This window comes from Leucopleurus acutus (genome assembly GCF_964270905.1).
Source record: "Leucopleurus acutus genome assembly, chromosome: 8".
Lineage (NCBI taxonomy): Eukaryota > Metazoa > Chordata > Mammalia > Artiodactyla > Delphinidae > Leucopleurus > Leucopleurus acutus.
In genome coordinates this window covers 39,398,631-39,422,178 of record NC_139151.1, presented here as the reverse complement: position 1 = coordinate 39,422,178, position 23,548 = coordinate 39,398,631, and the positions used below count along the sequence as shown (strand labels likewise).

General features: G+C 49.6%; 1 protein-coding gene across 2 annotated transcripts in view; it reads left to right on the top strand.

Annotated features, from left to right (window-relative positions):
• Positions 1-14,224, top strand: part of AMOTL1 (angiomotin like 1) — a 103,430-nt gene extending 89,206 nt beyond the window's left edge. For both annotated transcript variants that reach the window (XM_082845209.1, XM_082845208.1), the window contains 5 exons: positions 4,441-4,631; positions 8,222-8,347; positions 9,435-9,661; positions 12,676-12,951; positions 14,039-14,224. In XM_082845209.1, coding sequence (XP_082701335.1) covers positions 4,441-4,631; positions 8,222-8,347; positions 9,435-9,661; positions 12,676-12,951; positions 14,039-14,145 — 927 coding nt within the window. In that variant the 3' untranslated portion in view covers positions 14,146-14,224. The remainder of the gene's footprint in view (positions 1-4,440; positions 4,632-8,221; positions 8,348-9,434; positions 9,662-12,675; positions 12,952-14,038) is intronic.
• Positions 14,225-23,548: the final 9,324 nt, after the last annotated feature.

Genomic DNA, 23,548 nt, shown 5'->3' with positions numbered 1-23,548 from the left:
TGCTCCGTTATTGAGATCTGAAGTTCTCCAACTGGAGGGCAGGCTCTCTGGTGTCTGGTGCTGTGCTGGCACCTGGTGGGTATTTAGGAGTCTTTGGCTGACAGAATGGGCACATCTCAGTATTTAGAGCAAAAAAGAATGTTCTTTTCCAGTTAATGTGCCACCCACACCCTATAGTTAAATTACTTATCCCTGGATCTTCTGTTTTGAGTGCTATGAAAACAGACTCTTCATTCATTTCAGCTACTATACGTATTCTAAACTATATCTCTCCCATTGATTGCTTTTGGGATTTGTGCCAGTGGTATTGCTGTTGCAGGCAGTACTCTGATGAGCTGCCTTTTTACATGTCTCCTTGCAAAAAAATGTAAGAACTTCCCAAGAGGATATACTTAAAAATGGGATTTCTGGATAACAAATGGATATGCAAAACATCACTGGATATTGCCAGATCACTCTACAAAGTAAATATACCAATTTATCCAAAATGTATAAGAATGTCTTCCTGTACATTATCAACATTTAGTTTTGCAAGATGTCTTTTTCTTTAAGAAAAAAAAGGGGGGGATGAAAGAAACCAGCCTCAGCTCCATTATCCTTGTTGTGTATCAAGAAGAAATGTGAATGAAACATTATTTGAAAAATTTCTCTATTGCCACAGAGGACCATTCCCGTATGCACACTCAGACCCACACACACTCAGGCCCATTTTTTGCCTCAGAGCAGCAAACACAGCTTTCCCACTGTTTGTAAAGGATGCTGTCAGATTTCGGCTGCCTGTGGAGGACAGAAGTTTCAGAATCAGGGCTGTCCTGGGGAATTACGTGGCTTGCATTTTGGACTTGTCTTCGGGAGCTGACAGCAGATCCCTAGATGTGTACGGCTGACATGAGACCAGAGAGTGGGGAGACAATCTTTAAACAGAACTTTGCTGCCCAGCATCTCTTTAAAATAATATTACAATTGTTGTTTTAATGAGAGTGTTAATCTGTCTCCTCTGTTATGAAAGGCACTTGGGGATCTCCCTACTTTTCCCTGCTTTTGCCTACGCATTAAAAAGATGAGTATTATTTTTTATTTTTTCCTTTAATACTTCATTTTCTCATTTTACCAATGAGCACACATTATTCTATAACCAGAAAAGACAAAAGTGTTGTTACAAAGAAGTCCACCAAAATACCTTAATAGTTCCACGTGGCCAATACTATAGTTTGGTTCAACTCCTGCCTGGAGTCTGTGGACAAGTGTGGTGATCACAGTTCCGCTGGCCCCCAGCAGGGGTGACCAGCATCCACCCTGGAGCGTGGGGTCACCCGAGAAACTCCGCCTCTCTGATCTGCTTCCTCTGTTTAGTCTGAGGAGCTCACACATGTGTCCACCCCGGATGTGGGCAACCCACCTCGCACACTGCTCCTTCACTCCGGGGTCACCGAGGCATTTACCTGACCCCATTAGAAGGCGTACTGAGGTCACACAAAATAAATAAAGCCCCTTGTCATCTCTCCCCTCCACAAAGCAGTGAGACCACACTGCCTGCCTCTTCCCGTAGAGAATCATTCTGAAGGGACCATTGAGAGAACAGCTTAGAGCACTTTTGAATCAACACCCCACACAAGGGCTCTGCCGTAGACCCACGCCAGGACACAGCTGAGCCTCTCCACCCGGCCCTCTCCACACAGAGCCCCCAAGTGAGCTCCAGTTACTCCTGCAAGTTATTTCTTCTGGAACCTTCCAGAAGGGTGGGTAGGCTGGAGGTGAGCGGAGTGGCATGGAATCGTGAACTGAGTCAGAGCATAGGCTCGGGGGTTAGGCTGCCTTCTCCTCCTACTACAAAAGGGATCTTTCTGAGCCTTCACTTCCTTGTCTCTAAAATGGGGCCCATAACTTATATTTACCATATACTTGTAACTAAAAATAAGAAAATCTGCACAAAGTACTTACACAGTGCCTGACACTTAGCACTTGGTGAAGGAAGAATAACTATCATTGTTGTTCTTCTCTTCATTACCTTCAGGGTCATTTGATGGCTTAGGGCATCTTTGGTGCCCAAGTTACTCCAACTTTTCCAATCCCATTGAAAAAAAAGTGACAAGTGTGGCTGAACTGAGAAGGTCGGAGAGGGAAGATAGGTCAGGACACTAGGACCAGCAGGAAAGAGCAGCTCTCAATGAACAGGTTCTGTTATTAGAAGTAATCTCCCCCTACTTTGGGAGGCAAAGTGTGGTACTTAAGCATTCCTAGAAGTTGGGGGGAAGTGAAATAGAAATAATGGTGAAAGAGGAAGGGAAATTAACATTTTTAAGAACTCACAATCTTTTCTTTTTGGAAAAGAGCTGAAAGTAATTTTCACGTCTTACTTCCACAGTAGTCTTAGGAGGTAGAAGAAAGAAGTGGGGAATGTTCTTGAAGGGCAAAACAAGGCCCAGGGCAGCTGAGAGACCAGCCCAAGGTCATGTAGCAAATTTAGGCCTTTCTCCCAGGTGAACACGCTGAGGGCAAAGATTTTTATCTGTATTGGTCACTGTGGTATATCCCCTGCACAGGGTGCGTGCCTAGTAAATATTTGGTGACTAGCTGAACGGGCAGCAAAAGCTGGCCTGCCTGACCCTCAATCTGTTTTTCTGGGCAATGTATGTACCCGTTAGACTGTGCTATCTCTGAACTCTTGAGTGTCTAAATTCTTGCATTTATTTAAACAGCTCTTAAGGACCTGAGCAGGTCACCAGCCGAGGCAGCACAAGGGATTTGGATAGAAAACATAGATGGCAGCTAAGTGAGGCTGTGGGATCTTTTTCTTGGAAAGTTTCTCAAAGCAGGGTAGTTTCTCATCTCAGTGGACTGGTTTGTTTGTCCTCCTGCCCTGAGGCCGGGTGCCTGGCTTGATGGGGTCGGTGACTTCCTATGCAGGCTGATGAGGACAGGTACACGCTTTCCAGTCTATTCCGGCTTAAATGCCGGCCACTGGCCAGCTACCACTGGATCCTAGAATAACTTGTATTTGTAGCTTTCAAGAATCAAATAGAAGCATATGGTTTACAAAAAGCCCGTAGGCCCGTTTGTTCTCTTCTGTCTGGTGGGATTAGGTTCCAGCAGTGTAGTTCAAATGCCCAGCTGTTGCTCTGGGTAATTTGTGCGGTTCAGGGTGAAAGGTACCTCTCACCTTGCAAAAAACCCTGCATTTAAAGTTTGTGGTCACTGGGAAATAGGAGGGGAATGCACGTCCCAGGACAAAGAAGAGCTGGGATGAAATCGTTCTCCCCTTGAGTAGCTTAGGCACGACTGGTCTCCTAACCCCGGGTTCCCGAGATGACCCATCTCCACCACTGGCCAGAAAGTCAAACCTCCTCGTCCTCTAAGTCATCTGTTTAGAGGAAATAGTATCCCTGAGTTAGAAGGGAGAAAATCTGAAAAGTGAATATCCTCAGCTCATGAGCTCTTCAGATAACACAGCCGCTTTGTGTTGTGTTATCCGAATAACACTTCTCTCTTATGGACACAGATGGAGAGAAGGGGCTGGAAAATGAGCTTGACTTGCCTTAGAGGTTTTTCTGGTAACACTGTACTTTGGTTAGCCCTTTAAAGTGTATTAAGTGCTTTCATGTTTATTATCCTATTTGATTGTTGGGCTTCCATCTGGGGCAGGTCTTAATTTCTGTTTGCCAGATGGGAGGCTGGGCAAGCATGCCCTTAAGGCATCTCACACCCACTTCCTGTACCTTCACATTCTATCTCCCAGCCTCAGGGGAAGCAAACAGCTGAATCACTTCCTTGAACTCTGGAGAAAGTGCCCTAGACCAGGAAGCCAAACTTTGTTCCTGTTCTGGCTCTTGGTATAACTTAACCGGAAGACATTGGACAAACCACTTCCTGTCATGCAAAGCTGGATATAGGCAGACAGACTCGGGTTTGAACCCTGACCCTGCTACTGATCAGCTTTGAGACAAGGAATAGTTCATTCAATCTCTCAGCAGCTTGGTTTTTCCATCTGTAAAATTGGGATAATACTCTCTGTTTTATAGAGCTCCCGGAGAATTAAATGAGATAGAGCAAGTGGGGATAGAGGTTGATGGTGTCAGAATCCACCCGCATTCGGGTCATCAGTGCTGGAGAAGGGAACAAGGGTGAATGTGCTGCAGGATCTGGGTGAACCGTGCGTGCTCCACGTGGGTTACTTTATAGTCCCGATTCAGCATGAAGATGTTACTTCCTGGGCTTCCCTGGTGGCGCAGTGGTTGAGAGTCTGCCTGCCGATGCGGGGGACGCGGGTTCGTGCCCCGGTCCGGGAGGATCCCACATGCCGCGGAGCGGCTAGGTCCGTGAGCCATGGCCGCTGAGCCTGCGCGTCCGGAGCCTGTGCTCCGCAGCGGGAGAGGCCACAACGGTGAGAGGCCCGCGTACCGCAAAAAAAAAAAAAAGATGTTACTTCTTTCGCATCTCCAGAAACACGGAAACGGCCAGCCAGCCAGCCTGCCGGAATACAATGCCCCGGCCCTCATGGAACTTGTAAGGGAGAAGGAAGAGCGGATCCTGGCGCTGGAGGCTGACATGACCAAGTGGGAGCAGAAGTACGTAGAGGAGAGCGCCATCCGGCACTTCGCCATGAACGCTGCAGCCACTGCAGCGGCCGAGAGGTGAGTCCCGTGGAACTGTGCTGCTCGGAAAAGCACAGCTGGAAAAACACAGAGTGTAAAACACAGAGTGTCCAGAGGGGTTCTTGGATGCATCCCAAGGAGTAAGAACAGTTAAAAATAATTATAAAGTGGCTGTAGTGCTAGTTGGAGAGCAAAGTGGTATAATGTTTCTGAGGATGTTTTTGGCAATATGTACCTCTCCCTTGGTTCCAAAATTCTAGTTCTCGACATTTATCTTAAGGAAACCATTATATTATATAAGTGCCTGAAGTTATATAAGTTTTTATCCCAGTGTGGTTGAAAACATCAATACATTTAAAATAGAGTAGAGCCCAACAAGAGGGATTCATTCAATAATTTCAACTCCATCCACACAGTGGAGTACCACGTGATCTTTAAGAATGATGCTGGGAAAGTATACTTTATGCTCTTTTAAACAGTGGGTATGTTTCATGGACCAGACAAGAATATGCAATCCTCGTAACAGCCCTGAGAGTGGGAACTATTATTATCCTCATTTTGTAGGTGAAGAAATGAGGCTTAGAAAGATGCAGTGGTTTATTCCAGATCACACTGGTAGTAAGTGTTGAAATTTGTCTGACTTAAAGCCTGATTTCACTTGGTTTGCAGTCGTTTTCTGCTGCTGTCAGTTATTACCTCTGTTGCTTTATCTCCTTTGTTGCAGGCACACAGCCTTATTTTTTCTTTAAAAATTAGCTCGGAATGCTCGATAGTTCACAAAATAATCCCGTTAAGCTCTACTTTTGTCTGAACGAGCAGGTAGTTTCCCTTGACCGCTGGACCTCGCCTGACTTGCGTGGCTGTGCGTTCTACCAGCCCTGCTTTTCACCCATAAGTTATTCAATATATTGAGCATTGAATTGTCCCTCTGCTGCGGACTATAGGTGTGTGACTGCACCAGCCTTTCTGAGTGTCACTTTATTCAGAACTTACCCAGTTTCTGAAATGGAAATTATAATTCTTGTCTGGTTATGAGCAGGAAACCAGACCATATTCCCCTGGCTGGGGACACTAAAGCCCCAATAACAGTGTAAGTGCGTTGCCTTGGAAGCATGACCCAGGGCCTTTATGGGTCATTGTTGTCTCAGCTCTTTTGATTTATCAGATCAATGCATGCTTGGGGTCCTAGGATGAACGGGACTTGAATGTAAAAGAAGTAGGGGAAGGAACTGGTCTGAGGCATGAGACTCCTGGTTGGGCACAGGATGGGGGTGGGGGGATGTCGTGAGTAGAACCAGCCAGAGTGCACAGATGGTCAGCCCCACTCACGCCGTGCTGGGCCCAGCCTTGGCCGTCATCCTTCGAGCAGGGGAAACACCTCTTGCCCTCAGACCATAATCCTTTGGGACTTACCCAGCCCTGTTGCTCTCTTCCTCTGCTCTGTTTGAAGTCCTGGATGGATAGATGGGATGGATGGCTGGGGACCCTTTCCACCATCCCTGCCTTCCCCCATTCTTTGCTTCCACATGTATCTGTTGAGCATCTAACAGTTCCATGGGGAACTACCCTCCCCTCTACCGACCACTGCTTCCCACAGTCTTGGGAAAAATCAGTTCAGAGGAGGTCATGTTTTTAGCTCCAATCTTAATGTTCTTTTCAAAGAAGACCTCTATAGTTTAGCATTGCTTTTCTGTTGACAAAAAGGGAGAAAAGGAAACTGAAGAATTTTTGAGAAAGGTCAAAATTCTAAGCTCTTATTGCCTAGATCTAAATGGCTACATAAAAATTGGTAAAAATGGCTATTTCCGGCCATTAGGTTTGTGACTTTTCAGCTACTGCTACATACTTCATGTTTACAGGCAGTGATATTTGTCTACCAACTGATTTTGCCGTCTTGGTGCATTTTGGCACCACTGATCAGAAGATTGAGAGGCTGGGCCTATTTTGTGTGGGTGGAGAAGCTTTTGAAACTTCTTGAGCATTTCAAAGTAATGTAATATTTTGCTGAGAGCTGTGTGTATTTACCTCTGAAGTCATTTTCGTCTAGTTGTACCTGCCGTCCTTGACACTACAAACATGAATTTTTAAATTTGTCTCCGGCTCTACCTAAATTCTCCAAAAAAAAATCGGTTGAAAATGTTTCTGGCCACTAATTCCTATATTGATGATTTCTGTGTACCATGCAGTGAATTTATAATTTTGTCAGTATGTTTAAAGCATTTTGCTGGTTTTCTGTGTCATTTGGCTTTCTGATTTGTTTTCAGTCAGTTTGCACTTAGCCACATTCTCACATGTGCCCTCTTCACTGGTTTATTTTATCATTCATGTACCTTTGCTGAGGCCTTCTTCATGAAGATACAGGAGACTTGGGAGCGTAGAGTGACGGTTACGGGCATGGACTTTGGAGTCAGAGATATCCGGATTTGAATCCCTTTCCACCTTCACTAACTGGGTGTTCTCGCAAGGTCACCCATTCGTTCATCTTGAAATGAGGATAGTAATGCCTCCTGCACAAGTTCCTGAGAGAACTAAATGAGATACCACGGGTAGCATGCTTCACGCAGGCCCAGGCATGAAGGAAACACTCGTTCATGGATAGCTGTTGTTAAAAGAGACAAAAGAAAGGCCCCCTTTTTTGCTTTTCTGGGTGTTCTAGAAAAGAGCTGTAAGATTTTAAATATGAATATGATTGTAACACTGGAATATGAAGTTAAAGGGATGTGAAATATTTGGCTGGATGATTTCTTACTAGTTTAAGATTCACTGATCAGAGACATTTTGGGCCTTTCAGTCTAAGACATACTTGGATCACTTAGATGGCGCAATTATCTTGTTTTTACCAGTCGTCATTAATTAGGAGTAATTAAATTGAGAAAACCAGTGGCAGGAGGAACAGTTACCTTTGACCAGTGGTTTTCAGTCAGGCATCTGTTCCCGGCTACACTGCTTTGCAGTCTCCCTCTGTCTGTCCCTCCCCTCACTCTACCCCCTCGACTAGACTTTCCAAGGACAGGGTGTGTGTCTTCCTCATCTTTGTGCCCTGCTGCCCAGCACGGTTGTCACTCTGAACGGAGCTGAATCCTAGGCAGGGGCTCATCAAAGCGGTGAGAGCTCGAATGCGAACGTGAAGGGGGCTTCAGCCGGAGCCTCGCTGTCCGGGAGGGCCAGTCTCCGTTTCAAGGATTTACTGAGTCCCCATTGACTGTAACATACTTGAAATAGCTGCTATATGGGTGAGAAATAGAAATAAAACTTTAACTCTGATTGAGAAAGTGAGAAAGAAGAAGTGAGTATGGAAGATTACAAGCATAGAAATACTAACCATTGTGGTAATATCAGTATCCACATGTCAGTAGGTTAAACCTGCAGATGTGCAGTAGTGTCCGTATTCAGAGCACGCCACATAGCTTAGAATTCAATGTCATCAGTAGAAGGGGCAGGGGATTTGGATCTGGGGGTTTTCTTTTGTTTTCCTTAGATACTATCTTAGTTCTAGCAATTTAGGGAGAGATGGCCAGGGTTTAGGAGAGGGCAAGGGCTGAAGGAGTCTGTGGAGAGATATTTTTAGTGTGGCACCCTTGGACCCCTCCCCACGAGCGTCATTCTCTGTGTGTATCCTGTGTTGCCAGGGACACCACGATCATCAACCACTCGAGGAACGGCAGCTATGGCGAGAGCTCGCTGGAGGCCCACATCTGGCAGGAGGAGGGGGAAGTGATGCAGGCCACCAGGAGATGTCAGGACATGGAGTACACGTAAGGGACAGCTGTGCGCGGCCACCAGGCTCCACTCTGGGCACTTCCCTCCAGACCCCAGTGGGGCCGCCAGCCTGATGTTTGCACTCACACTTCAGCCCTTTCCTGTTCTGAACAGCTTCAAGCTTGAGTTCTCCCTCCCGCCCTGCCCCAGAGAAAAGGGAAAGAGTCTGCTCAACAATGGGCCTGGAACCTGAAGTCTCTGGGGGCTAATTTCATGTCAGATGCAGGTTTTAAGATGGAGGCTAATAACAAGAATTTAGATGCCCATGTGTTTTCTGGGTGTCTGTCTCTACAACATTCTAGACATTACCAGCTGGACAGGGGAAACATCATATTCCAAAGTCTCAGAGATTTTGAGCCAGGATTTATATATTCCAGCCAGAAATAAAGAACTTGTGTAGCTAATGCATTCTTCTCATGGACTAAACAAGACGTCCAACGGGCTTGGTGACATAATGGAGCTAGCCTGCCGCCCACCCCCAGCCCTCCCCGCAGAGCCCTGGGAAGCTGAGCTTCTCATTTTGCAGATGTGAAAATAGGACTGAGTGGCTGAGTCGTTGGTAAGCTCAGCAAGTTACTATTTGGGTTGTGAAAAGAACTCACGTGTTTTCTGATTCTCATCTTTGACCTTCAGGGAGGAAAAAACAGCTTCTCACAGAAAACCTGTCCGTCTATTTTTCTTTTTCCTCAGAAAATAGGGAAATGGACCCTCCTGAGCAGCCCACCCTGTGTGAGCCTTGAGTCTGTGTGCTTTCCTACTGCTTCCCCATGCCTCCCACTGCCAGGGTCCTAGACACAGCTCAGTCCAGGAGGTCCCTGCTGGGTGGCCGTGGTCACTCAAACTGTGTGTCCTTGGGGTCCCAGGACATCCCAGAGTCTCCTGAGGGGCCAGAGAAGGTGCACCCTTTTCAGCTACTACAAAAGATCCGTCTTCTACAATTTGGAGATTGTAACTGAAGACTTCCACTGCGCTTAACTCTCTGTCCTTGAATTATAATTAAAGTCCCTGGGCATCCTGAGAGAAATGTTCATGTTATTCTAGCCAAATGGCTTTTGATCATGACTGTTTTGTTTTATTACACAGTATTAAAAATCTCCATGCCAAAATCATAGAGAAGGATGCCATGATTAAGGTCCTCCAGCAGCGATCCCGTAAAGACGCCGGGAAGACGGACTCCTCCAGCCTGCGGCCCGCTCGCTCTGTCCCGTCCATAGCTGCAGCCACTGGGACTCACTCCCGCCAGACCTCGCTCACCAGCAGCCAGTTAGCCGAGGAGAGGAAGGAGGAGAAGACCTGGAAGGGGAGCATAGGTGAGCCCCGCCCCTCCCCAGGCGAGCCCCGCCCCCTCAGGCAAGTCCCGCCCCTCCTGAGGTGAGACTGAAGAGAGGCATCACACAAACATTGAGAGGCGTCTCATCTGGCCAAAGGAGTTCAGACACCCTTTCGTGAAAGCAGAAATATTGAGTATTCCCGAGCCTCAGTTTACTCGTATGTAAAGCGGGGAAGGATAATCAGTCACACTTTGGTGGTGGGAGCAAAGACCACCCCACCAGAGTCGCTGTTCACCATGGCTTGATTCACATCGTAATTATCATCGTTATTGTTGAAAGCTGAGGTGACCCTTCATGTAAAGTGTTCTAATGGGAAAAACCCAGAGACCTCAGGCCTCTGAATTTGGCTCTGCCCCAGACCAGTGGTAAGACCGCTCCACCTCTGCTTCTGTGTCTCGCAGAACAGGGCGGTGCCTGGAGGTGTCTGCCCTGCTGTACCCCATGGGGTCATGGCAAGGGCAGAATGAGATGATGGAGAGAAAGCGCTCGGGAAGCAGTGCTCTCGAGTGCAAAGTTCTGGCGGCAGTGGTTTGGCTGGATTGTTGTTACACAGGCAGAACGTTGAGGAGAGTTCTGCAGACGTGTGGTCTCAGCCATGAACACGTTTCCTGGGGTGATGGAGGCCGGCTGGGTCTGGAGAGAAGCGGCAGAGCCGCCCAGCTCGCAGGCAGCGCATCCTCCGCTCTTGTCCCCGGCACTCCACACCCCCAGGGGCCTGGCCCTTCTTTGATGCATTTCCCCGGCTCAGAGTGTGTTTTGTTTATCTAAGGAGCCGAGAGCCTGTTTTTCTCAAAACAGAACCCCAGAGGAGCCTGGCTGCTTCGTGCCAAAGGGGATAAGAGCTTCCAGAACGAACGTGACAGACTTGGGGTGATCAAAGGCACCCAGCCACAATCTCTGTTTGAAGTTCCCCCACGGGTTACTTCTGCAGCCCCTGCCCTCCAAGGAAATGCACTTCAAAGAGGACGTGTGTGGACAGCAGCTGGGATCTTCAAAGACCCTCCCAAGGACACTTAGCTCCCCACCCCAGTTAGAGAGCCTTGGAAGCGGCGCTCAGGCAGGCCTGGTAGGGGAGTCTGAATGTGCTCAGCTCGCACAGAAACCTCCCTGGCAGAGGCCAGTCTGTGACATCCACCCAGGCAGGCATTTCCCTGGGGTCTGTGCCTGTACCCTTAGCATCTGATGTGTCTCAACCAGGCCTGGGAGCCAGAGGACCCGGCTGCGGGAAGAGTTGCTGTGTTCTCTGCACTGGTGTTCCTCCTCATTATTGTGATTGGTGTCCACGTGTCACAAAAACAGAGCGGGGCCCTCTGAGGTTCCAGGCAGAGGCACACAGTCAATTCGCAAAGGTACAGTGCACAGTCCCCAAAGTGTTTCCACAGTCTCTTGCCCGAGGGGCTCTGGAAGGAGGTAGAGGTGATGACACATACCTTCCTGATGGCTCAGGGGCTCCCAGGTGAGAAGACAGGCCAGTGACTTGGTTCCACAGAACATCCTTGCCAGACGGTGGCTTTTCACCAGACAGGGCGATGAGGTGGCAAGAACACAGAGTGGACTTAAAGGCAGGCACAGCTGGGTTCCAATCCCATTTCTGCTATTGATACTTCTAACTGTGAGATACTTATTACTCCAAGCTTCCATTTCCTTTTCTGTAAGACGAAGGATAACAACAGGCCCTACCTCCTATGAGATGAGATGATGTGTGTGAAGCACCTAGCCAAAGCCCCCGCTACTCAAGGTGTGGTCCTCGGACCCTTGGTCCTTGGACCACAGCCTTGGACCACCCTCTCCTGGGAGCTTCTTAGAGAAGCAGACTCTCAGGCCCCACCCACTGACTTGAATCTTCATCTTAACAATATATCCAAGTAATTGATAGGCACGTTACTTTTTTTTTTTTTTTTGCGCGGTACGCGGGCCTCTCACTGTTGTGATCTCTCCCGTTGCGGAGCACAGGCTCCGGACGCGCAGGCTCAGCGTCCATGGCTCACGGGCCCAGCCACTCCGCGGCATGTGGGATGTTCCCGGACCGGGGCACGAACCCGTGTCCCCTGCATCGGCAGGCGGACTCTCAACTACTGTGCCACCAGGGAAGCCCTGCACATTACATTTTGAGAAGCACTGCTGTAGACAGACTGGATTGAGTTGCATTCTGTTATGAATGGGCATGTTGAAATAGCCCTGGCAAAGAGACGTTATGAATTGCTGGCTCATTAAATAAGTGAACAGACACTCGATTGTGCTTACCGCATTTTCTACAGGCTAGTGTTCCGGAGTGCTGGCACTGTTCTGAACGTGGGCCGTATTTCACCATCATAACAGTGACTGCTCTGTCCAGCTTTGTAGGAAGACATTGAGGAAAAGGGACACCACAGCGCATCATGCCTCCCTTTTCCCCAGCCAGCCCGCCCTCTTCCTGCCCCAGCCTCTCTGCTCTTGGGGCGGGCAGGGAGGGAGAAGAGAGCTGAGTGGTCCTTCCCAGGAGCCCAGCTGGCTTTCTGCTTCTTGGAGGACATGGCTCTCCATTGCAAGGATCTCTTTGGGGAATACTGTACACAGCTCTGTGTTGCCCTGACCAGGAAGCATGTTTGTTTTGACCCGGGGCCTGTAGGAGACCATCCGTTACCAAGAGTGGAGGGGTGTCGGGGGCTCTTAGGCACAGCATCAGGCCGATGGGACCGTGTCTAGGAGCAGGGAAGCCTTCAGGTTTTCTGAAGCACACAGCCACTGCCCAGGACTAGCCCTCCTGGGCCATATTAGGTAAAGCAAGCGTCGCCTCTAGAACACTTTGCAGGAATGCCCTCACCCCTCGACACTCTGCCTATAAGGCGCCTCTTCTCCATTCTTCCATAGCACCCTGAGAATAATAGTGTCCTATCATTTGTCATGTTATATTAGAACCAATTTACTTGACAACTCCTCCCCCCGCCCCAGACTAGGTGTTTTGGTTTTGTTTTTAAAGAATGGCATTGAAAAAGCTGTTCTTCTGCCCTCAGGGTTGCTGCTGGGGAAGGAGCCCCATGAACACGCATCCGCCCCCGTGCTGCCCACCCCGCCTGCCACAGCGCTATTTCCTGCGGCCCTTGTCACCTCGGCCAGCAGCGCCCATGCGAAGACAGGCAGCAAGGACAGCAGCACACAGACGGACAAGAGCGCCGAGCTCTTCTGGCCCGGTGTGGCCTCCCTGCCCACGCGCGGCCGGCTGAGCGGAACCCCTTCCAACAGCCCGGTCCTGAAACACCCAGCGGCCAAGGGCACGGCAGAGAAGCTGGGTATGAGGTCCCCGCCTCCTCTCACGCTCCGGGGATCCTCAGCGCTCCCTGGCCTGAGAGGGGGAGGCTTTCGTTGAGCTGGGGAGGGAGCAGGGCTCCCAGTCAACTCTGACTTTACGGGTTATCTTATGATTATGGTTACCCTAATGCATTTAGGCTCTGCATGCCCTTTATTATTCTGGAATTAGAATGTGTGTAGAGACTCCTCACTTATTACCATTTAAAGGAGTCCACAAGTTGCATCTGTCCTTTTAGTGTATGCTTTGTAACTAGCCCTTCCCCAGAAGGTGTGCAGACAGACGCTCCAGGGGATGTCAGGGAATTAGTTCCCGGCCCCCCCCCCCCCCGCCCCCAGTATATTTGAGAGCTGATACTAGGCACCACCAGGTCCATCAGGACCAACAGGTACAAAGACATTGCCTTCAAGGTGTTTACTCATCAAGGATTCGGGGTCGAGAGCACCTCCTGATTGAAGGAGAAGGTAGATTTAAAGTAGGCGAACTGGCCCAGTACTCAGGCCAGTTCTAAGGAGTTGCCGTCAAATATTTAAGAGAAGACAGCTTAGGAGGAGCTTGGCGATGAGTCCAGAAGTGGCTTTGGACTGTTCGTAGTCATGGGGTGAGGAGGAGGTGGGAGCTACTGGGCATAAATGAATTGTTTCCTCCAAAGGGGTTCCCTGTGTTTATCCTCCAAAATAGACAAGTAAACACAATGTTATTTTCGGAGATTTAATCCTTGGGATGCTCTTCTGCCAGGAAGGCAGGGAACATGTGACAAGGACCTGGCTCGTGGCGTGCACGTGACAGTTTGGAGGAGAGGAGGAGAGCGGGGGTGAGGGCTCCACACCAAGTCCCGATTCCACTTTCACCCACGCAGACCTCTCCCATCACGTCCTAGTTCTGTTCTTTGTGTCCGAATCCCAAGGCCAGTCATTTAGCTTTGGTCCACCATGGGCTGGGCACTACGGCCTTACCTGCATGCACCGATGGTGAGGGGTGGTACTTAAATGGTTCCGTTTTAGAGAGGGCTGGGAAGGCTGTGCTCCTGCTGGGGAACAGGCTGCTAATGTGTCCCTTCTGTCTGGCAGAGAATTCTCCCGGCCACGGGAAGTCACCTGACCACAAAGGTCGCGTCAGCAGTTTGCTCCACAAGCCCGAGTTCCCTGACGGGGAGATGATGGAAGTTCTCATCTAACACCGGCATCCCTGTTGAATTTTGCAACAGAACTTTGATGAGCAAGGAACGTGGCAAAGAGAAAGAAAGATCAAGAAGGTTGTGGATGGGAAATCAGGAATGATTTGAACTGATCAGGATTTCAGATTCATGAGAACACTTTTTATAAATGCTAAAAACAAAACAAAAGCAGGAGGCCTACATGACTGAAAATGAAGAGGATGTCGTGGATTTTTACTGCATATGGTGGAAGAGAGGAGGTGCCTGTAGGTTTGGAAACAAAGAAGAAATAGGAAATGGAATTTTTCCGTTGTACAGAAAATGTATCTCTTGGGGAGGGTCTGTGTACACCCATTCTCTGGTTATAAACAGATAAACCTGGGCATGGATCTTCCTTGAAATACGCCCATTCTCCTTGCCTCTTAGCTTGTTTTGTTTCAGAAGAACCTCCTAGGAATCTCGGAGAGTCCGTCTTGATATAACGTAATAATCTCACCTGTGCCCTCCATGGGGTGTCCTGTGAATGCGTGTGGGTGTGGCAGGGAGGAGACATGTCCAGGGTGATGGGGAATTTAAAAGGCCATCTTCACCTCATTACCTGCTTGGTTTGGACATCTTAGCTTTTCTGGATTGAGCAGTATTTTCTAAACAGGACGGGAGCTTTCTGGTCCTGGCGTGCATCCTCCCTCACTTCTCTGAGTTCACCTCTGTCTCTGCTTCATACTCTTTAATTTTACCCTTTTTTCCTTCCTTTTTTTTTTTCCCCCCCTTTTGCAACAAGCCATGACAGAATTCCTTTGTTCTGGGGTTTATCAGAGCAGTAACTGAACGTTCGTCATTCATCGTGACCGGTGGGACAAAGCCGTATGGCGGGTCCCCTGGCTGCTTCCTCCACCTTTGAGGAGTTGGGCTGCAGTGGTTGATCTCATTCTGGCCATGAACTAGGGAAGCTCCGACTAGGCGGAAGGTCCATGAGCCCTGTGACGTCCTGCATTAAGCTCACGGCCCCGACTTTTTTCTCTCTCACATCAGCTCTTGCATGGAGTTTGGTATCTCCACCTCATTGCTCTGTTGAGGTAGGACTTTCAGGACTGCACTCCGGGAAGCGAGTGACACTTGACTTGGTGGCATCTAGGATCTCCCCAGGCACTCCCGCTTTCTACTGTTTGTGGCCACCGCTCTGCCCGCCCCTCGCATCCCTCTGGGCATTGTTGATGAGCGCGCAGACTCTGTGACCGTCAGCACGTGTGTGTCAGCACATCAGTTCTGCCCTGCCAGGAACTTGCTTTGTAACCTAACAGGCCAGTATCTATACAGTGTGGTCAGGTTTTTCAGGATTTCAGTTGGGAGCAACTTGTCCAAAGTAAGATGGAAACACCAGGTCAAAGAGCCAGGAGTGAGTGAGGTCGTGGGCCTCATCCCTGTGCTGTAAGGTTTCCCATCTGACTCCTCAGATACTCAGATATCGGCTTTCTTTACAAATCTAGAAGGGGCTGGATCAGAAGAGAGAAGCTAGTCAGGCCGTCAGATGCTCACGCAGGGCCCTGATAGTTTTCTCCCTGCAGGGTAGCCGGATCTGTGTTTTCCCAGGTCCCTTTCCTCATGCTTACTTAAGGAAAGAAAAAAGAAAAAAAGCCCCAGGTCTGAGGCTTTTTCAAGTCCCACCCAGATGAAGCCCTGAAGACAGCATCACTTAGGAAATTTTGCTTGGGTGGCTCGTTTTAGAGTTGGGCTTTGGAGTGTAACCTGGGTGAAGCCTCCCCAAATTGAGGGGGTGGAAGGATGACAGAGGTGTGAGCTGGAGACGGAGAGTTGGGGAAGGAAACCAGTGGCTTTGCCCAGGGGGCCTCTGAGCTGCCTAGTGGTCAGGAGAGTGAGCAGAACGGGTGCTGCTCAAGCCCTGCTCTGCGGTAGGTGCCGTGCATCACGCCTGTTGCCTTCTGCAGTCCTACGTTAAGCATCGCTGGGAAACCAGAGCAGCCCTGGGTGTGAGGAGGGAGCGGTGAGACCCCATGGCTGGTGTGGGGGCCAGGTGCGTATGGACACGTCGGGGCAGGGATGGGGCAGAGGGATCCCCGTCTCAGTCTCAGTTCCCCATCACTTTTTATAGGTGATGAGGCTCAGTTGATGGCAACTAACTCTCTTAAGGACACTTTGACCCCTGATTAACGTGGGGGATGGAAAGAAAACGTCTAGAAATAAGAGGGCACGTCACCTCTGCGAGCCCCCATCATCCGTGTCTGGGCTACCCCAAACATGGGCTGTGTCCCCTAGAAACGGGTGAGAGTGACAGCCGCAGCCCAGTTTCCCGCAAAGCCTCATCTTTATGCCCCAGCACATCTCGTTGGCAGCTCAGGCACAAGGCTCATTCGCTTTCCTTGGTCCCCCGAGTTGCCAGGCGTGTTAATTGTCAGAATGCAAACACAGACGTCACCATTTTTCAGTTGTGCTGTAGTCCTTAATCTTTCTTTCTTCTAACCTGCTAAGACTCTTCCGTAAGAAGAGGGACCTATAGTTTTGAAATGTCTTCTTTTGTGGGCCCTGACACTTTTCATCTTCATAGCTTGAAGCCTTGCTTGCATTTAGGAGAAGTGCAGCTACTGAACTCCCACTGTGTGTTCTGGCCGTTGACAATATATGATCTCACTGGATTTTCAGAAAATAATCCTAGCTCCGTTTTTTTAGTGCCAACTGTATGCAAGCACTGGGGTAAGTCCCTTTTAATGAGTCCTCAGACCACATGGGAGCAGGGGCGAGTTTATCATCCTTGTTTCACAGAGGAGGAAACGGGGGCTCAGGAGGTCAAGTCCCTCCCCCAGGAGAGGCTGGGATCTGAGCCGAGGCTTTGGGAGAGGAGCTGTGCCTTCGCCACAGGCTGGACTGCCTCTGACTTGGGGATGATAAGTGCCACGGCTTGACCCGCTCTGTCCCCTCTATGTGATGTGTGCACTCCTAGACACACACACACACACACACACACACACACACACACACACACACACACACACACACACACACACACACACACACACACACACACACACAGAGCTTCCTGCCCCCTTGCCACCCCGGGAGCTAAGAAATAGGACTAAAGCCCAGAACTGCTAGAACTGCCCATAAACACAGGTATAGGTAGGAGTCTTTGTGTTCCGTTGTAAGCAGGACCACAAAGTCTGTTTAAAAAGCACTTACTTGCGAGTGGTCCAGAGGCCGGGCCTTCTCCAGAACTTTTCAGTGGTGTCTGATAATGAACTCGCGAGCCCTGTCTCAGGGTGAAGGGTAAAGGCCTTGGCCTTGTGTGGGGACGTGCTGGAGTAACTCCGCTTCTTCCTTCAGTGTGTCGCCTGGCGGTTTCTGCATGCTGCCCGGGGTACTGTATGCAGCAGGAGATGTTGCTGCTTTTGGGCACTAATTTCAGAGCGTGTGCAGAACCTTTCCTTAGCTTTTTCTTCTTAGCTTTTCTTCTGCTTCCCAGAGTTGGGAAGCCAGCCACAGTGTCATGCCCAGTCTGCTTGGAGCAGGCATGCAGGACAGGGCTGCCACGTCCGTCCCAGGGCTTGGGTTGGAGGGCAGAGAGTGGAGGCATGTCTCTCTTCTTCAGTTTTGCAGAACTTGCTCTTTGGAACCTATGTGTGCATTTGACTACACAGGACTTGGGTTGGATCGAGACAGTTGCTCCCAATGGATTGTGAACTTGGAAGAGAGAGTTCGTTTGTTCTGTGGCTCAGCGGGGAGGCTGTTGGAATGCCCCCTGCAGAGAAGCCAGCCCTCACTGCTGTTCTCTCCTGGGTTTGCCCGCAGCCTCCTGTGTCCCTAGGATGCTGAGCGCTAGCAATTGCAGGTGGCTCCTGCGTCCTTGTCCATAGCTGATGGCAAGAGAAATTCTCCCTACAGCAGCCTGAGTCCCAGGGACTGATGTGAACACAGACGTCAGGTGGGGCAGCGCCCGGGGGGCTGTGGAGACTTGCAAGGTGGAGGAGTTGCAAGGTTTTGAGGCAGGGAACTCACGCTTGGGCTGCTGGGAGCTGAGCAAAGAGGTATGTTTTCCAGAACAAAGTCCTGCTGCGTGTCTGCACTGGTGCCGGCGGGGCATGCTTCTCTCTGCCCCCAGTGATCTCACACTCCTCCTAAGCCTTGGAGGACGGTGGTACAAGGGAGCCGGGCAAGTGTTCTTAAACAGAGAAGGTCCAGCCCACAGTTGCCCGCTTCTCCTCTCCAAGTCTGACACAGCCATGGTATACGCTTTATAAATGTTGGTTTTCTCTTCTTTTTTCTTGCTAATTAATCAGTGGGTTTAAAACGTCTTCATTCGACATGAGGATTGTTTAATGGGTTTGCCTCTGGTGTGTGGCCCCACGGGAGATGCGCAGAGTAATTAAGAAGTTACCAGAAGCTGATCAGCTGGGAGCATGGAAAAGTCAGCATTTCAGTAAATGGATTTCTTCTGGAACTGTCAATAATGAGCAGTCTTTTTCTGTTTTTTAAGTAGTATCCCCTTCTCTCATCTGGTAATTTAATGGTATAAAGACATGTATATGTCAGTGCGTACATAGGAGGTGTGACTGTAAGGTTGTATGTCGAGTTTCTTTTCTTAACATCCAGAAGATGCAAGTGTTTCATCTCACCCCACGTTGCTTAAGAGGTGACCCTTTGCGAGACTCTGTGCTGATTACTGCCGTGCTAAGTAGAAACATTTTGCAGACGCCTCTGTTAGAATGGATCTGGGGGCCTGGCATGTTCCTCTGGTTATCCTTAGAGTTGAGAAAGCATCATCCTTTGAAGGCAGGTTTAAGTTTGGAAATAATCCCAAGTCATTCACTCAGTTGGATAAATAAAGATGGGTGATTAAGGTAAGTCACATCCTTTTAGCTTTTTCCTTTGAAAGAAGTCCGTAAGATGTTTCTGGGGGATGAGTCTTTGGACCCTCAGAGGCTCTCAGAGTGACCACTTCAAAGGAGGACAGTCATCGTTAGTACATGTACCTTCCAGAGGCTTCGTTGTAAAAAGCCTGCTCCCTTGCCACGCCTTGTATGTGTTCACGTCTCTGCGTACACGCGGGTGTAAGCGCACATTCACGAGTCGCCGCCTCCAGTAGGAATTCTGTAAAACCCTGTTAGACTTAAGTGCATGTTATTGTCATGTTAGGCCAAGACTGAGGTGTTTCTTTGTCATGAAACTTCGCTTCCTCACGGAATTAAAATATTGTTTTTTCAATATAATGAAGTACATATACAGTATTTTCTTGTATCAGCTCCTGAAGTTTTGGTGCCCAGTGGTGTGTTTACATGTGGTTTGCCTAAGATTCCGTTCACATAGAGACACCTGTAAGTATTTATTACAAACCGGAATGTAAGCAAATTGATCCATAGTGATTTTCTTTGAATTAAGGTGTTTTCCCCTTTTGCGGAGGGGAAGGGGAGGCTCCTTCTCCGCGTGAGGCTCATGCAGAATCTGGGACATGCTGTGAGGCTGGGCAGGCCGTGCACCCACCTCAGCCAGAGCACCAGCGGCCGGGGCGCCGCCACACTTCCCGCCAGCTGTGTGTGTCACCGCCCTGCTTGGTGGCGTGTGCTGTGTTCCCTCCAGCAGACTCTGCTGTAAGATTCTGGCATCTTCGATGTGCTAGTCTGTATTGAAGCAGAGGTGGAGGGTGCAGAGCTGCACGGCCAGATGGGTCTGTGTCCAGAGCGGGGAAATCCAAGAAGACGGCATGTCCCTCACAGCAAATGTTGATACTGTTGGTCAGCCAAAGATTTTCCTATTCTTTGCTGCTTAAACTTGTGCCTTAATATTGTATATAATAAATGGATAAAATGGCTCTCTCCCTCACGCTTGCTCTTTTCTGTCCCAAGGAACTTATATACCAGGTGCTCAGTAAATGTTGGTTGAATTTCATTTCATGTTACTGCTGGAAGCAGCCTCACTTGCTGTTTGGCTTGCAGAGGCAAGAGGCATCCCGCGTGCCCCCCTCCCTCCCCCCAGCCCCTGTGGGCCTCATGCTTTTGATCCCAGGAGGAAATGAGTCATCCAAACCCCTGGAACTTGCCGTCCACCCTGCCACCCACCCCTCCAGACAAATACAGAAGGAGGAAACGCCGGGGACGTGGGCCCGGGAGACGGTGGCCACTTTGATCACATCTGAGTGTCCTCTTTGGGCGATTCTGGGTTCAGGGCCTGCCAGTGACCACCGTCACTCAGGAATTTACCCAAGCAGCTTGGGCCCTGAATCTGAGCTGGAGTCGGAAGCGTCTCTGCGCCCCACGATGGACGTGGCAGATGTCGCTGCCTTCTTAGTGTCTTGGGGTCACAGGAAATGTGGGGGGCTTTGGTAGAAAGAAGTCACATGGTAAAGTGGTGAAATTCAGGTGGGAGCCACAGTGGCTGAAGCAGGAGAAAGGGACAAATTCCATGAGAGTCCCTGAGTGAAGGGTCCCCCCCTCCACCGCCCGAAGGGGACAGTGACCTGGGAACACTGCTGGGGAGGACGAGGTGCCCTCTGTTTGTTTTCTAGTTGTGTCTCTCTGAGCAGAAGCCTCTCGCGCCCGCCCCTGGCCCAAGCATGGGTAGAGCTTCCTAAATGTGAGTGTAGGGAGAGCGAGGGATGCACCTCTTGTTCCCCAGGGACGGCCGGTGTGGTTTGCACGCATTACCGTCTTCAGTCCTCACAACAACCTGGGCATCCCCATTTTAAAGACAAGGAAACTGAGGCTGAAACAACCTTGGGCAAGTAACGTTTCAAGAGGCAGAGAACTTAAGTCTCTTGTCCCAAATTCTAGAGCTTGTGGATGGCAGGGCTGGGATCCAGACCTGGCAGACTAGCTCCAGAGACTCCAGGCCACACTGGTCCCCTCAAGCTGTTAAAGTCGGATCACATCACCCCCTCAAGGGGAACCACAACAGAATTATTAGCTCCCAGTGGCCTTCAGAAGAATGTCCAAACTGCTGATAAAGCCTTCATGCTCCATAATCCTCGGCCTCGGCCCAGGCCCCAGGCTGGTTTCCTGCCACTTCCCTCCCTCCCTCTCCGGCCCTCAAGTCACCCCGCCGTCACTTCCATGCCCCGAATCTGCTCTGTGCGTTTCCATTCCGGCCCTTGGCTCAGAGCCCCGCTCTCTGTCTGTCCAAGTCCTACTCGTCCTTTAAAGTGCAGTTCCAATGTCTCTTCCATCAGGGAGGCGATCCAGACCCCAAGTGTCAACGTGCATCGGCCTTCCTCCGTTAGTAGCTGAAGCACGTCGAGAAAGTTGCTGAACTTCTCAGAACGTCTCACCTGTAAGATGACATGGGGGTGGTACCGTGTCTGTTTCTCCACTAATATGAATCGGGCCCTAGTACATTTCATGACACTCTATAGGGGCTCGAGCACGTGTTGACCGAATGAGTCAACCCTGAGGATTTCATGGGGGAAGAGTTGGAAAGTGCCTGCCCATGGTAGACCCTCCACACAGGACGGCTCTGAACATCGTGGCATCTCCCAGCCTCAGTCCACCTCCTATTACAGTGAACGCATACAGGAGTGTCTGTCGTCAGCTCGTCCATCTGGGGTAGGAACCCTGTCCTGTAGCCAGAGTAGATGCTCATAAAGATTTGAACCGAATGTGAATTCTCCCAAGCGGCTTGCTTGTGTTCAGCGACTGTTTTCAGGGAAACCGGCAGAAGAAACCAGAGTAAAATCCAACTTAAAAAATGATGCAAGTAGGGCTTCCCTGGTGGCGCAGTGGTTGAGAGTCCGCCTGCCGATGCAGGGGACACGGGTTCGTGCCCCGGTCTGGGAAGATCCCTCATGCCGCGGAGCGGCTGCGACCGTGAGCCATGGACGCTGAGCCTGCGCGTCCGGAGCCTGTGCTCCGCAATGGGAGAGATCACAACAGTGAGAGGCCCGCGTACCACAAAAAAAAAAAAAAAAAAAAAAAAAGATGCAAGTAATCCACGTTTGTTATAAAAAGAACAATCCCATGATATGGAAGTGTACAAAATAGAAGCTCTAAATCCCTGTAAGTCACCACCGTGAACAGTTGTATACAACCAAATAGGTAGGTATACAGATGTGAGAATGAATGAATATTAATTTTAAAACAAGACCATGCTATTTCACACAAAATTCTTTTTCACTCAATAATAGATCAGAGGCAGATTTCTCTACCCACATATATAGGTCTATCTTCTTGTCTTTGGTGGCTGCATAGTGTTTCTTTGTTTGGAAGAGGGGAGTTGATTGAAGTCCATGCTCCGTCGCTGCCCCCACCAGCTTCCCTACAGCATTTTCCCAGCAGTTAAGGGAGAACTAACTGCTAAGAAAGAGGCCAAAACTTACAATTTGTGTCAAGCTTGGCCAAACGCTGTCCCCAAGTTCCTCCAGGGCATCGTAACATTTCCATTGGCCTGTCCAAGCACGATGACATTGGGACCCCAAGGACTTGACAGTGCCATGGCCCCAGCTGATGGTTCAGGCCCAGCCTAGCCTCGCCTGCCCTGTTTCTATCCAGAAAACCTGCCAGCTCTGACAGGCTCATTTTCCATCCAATGTCCTAGCCTTCGGCCCAGAGAAGGACACATTTTCCTGACATTATCCAGCTCAACACGAGGCCAGTCTGACTTTGTCCAGTGATGTTGATTATGTTGATCCCTGTCTTGTCCCCGGCATTTTCATTTTGCAGAGTGTCTATCAGATTTTTACAAATATTTAGCTTTAGGAATAGCCTGTAAACAGAAGCTCAGTTCACAATTCACTTATCACGTTATTACTGAAAATTAATTATGCGCCCAGCACATGTCAGATCCTGGGGGCGGGAAGCCAGGAGGTACAGATCGCTCTGGTGATTCCAGCCCCGAGGGAAGAGGAGGGGAGACTCAGGTGAACTGACCAACTACTGCAAGCCAAGCATTTTACATCAGTCACTGCATGGGGTCTTCAGGACAGCAAGTACAGGGAGATTCGGAGAGGTTCAGCAAATGACCCAAGGTCCACCCTTACCCAGGTGAGTGGCCCGGTGGCATGTGAGCCTAGGTTTGGGTGCATAAAAGTCAAGATTTTCCCATTATAACCTGCAGCCTCTGCATTTAAGTCTAATTGAGGTCGTGGGTACAGGAAACAAATTGCTCCTTGCTTATCTTTGTTGGGGCAGGTACACCAGGTCCCTGGACGGATCTGTTAAGACCCCACCACCCTCGGCAATTGGGAATCAAGCATTGGGCTCAGCCACGTACTGCCGTCCCCAGCCGGGGTGAGGGGTGTATATGGGAAGAACAGAGGTTCCACCAACGTTTGCATGTGGCAGTCTCACAGTCGGGACCCAGTGAGAGAACCCAGGCTGAATCTTTTCCCCCTTCTTTTTTTGGGGGGGCGGTGTTAAGTTTTTTTCATTTAATTTTTATTTTATGCTAGAGTATAGTTGATTCACAGTGTTGTGTTTGTTTCAGGTGT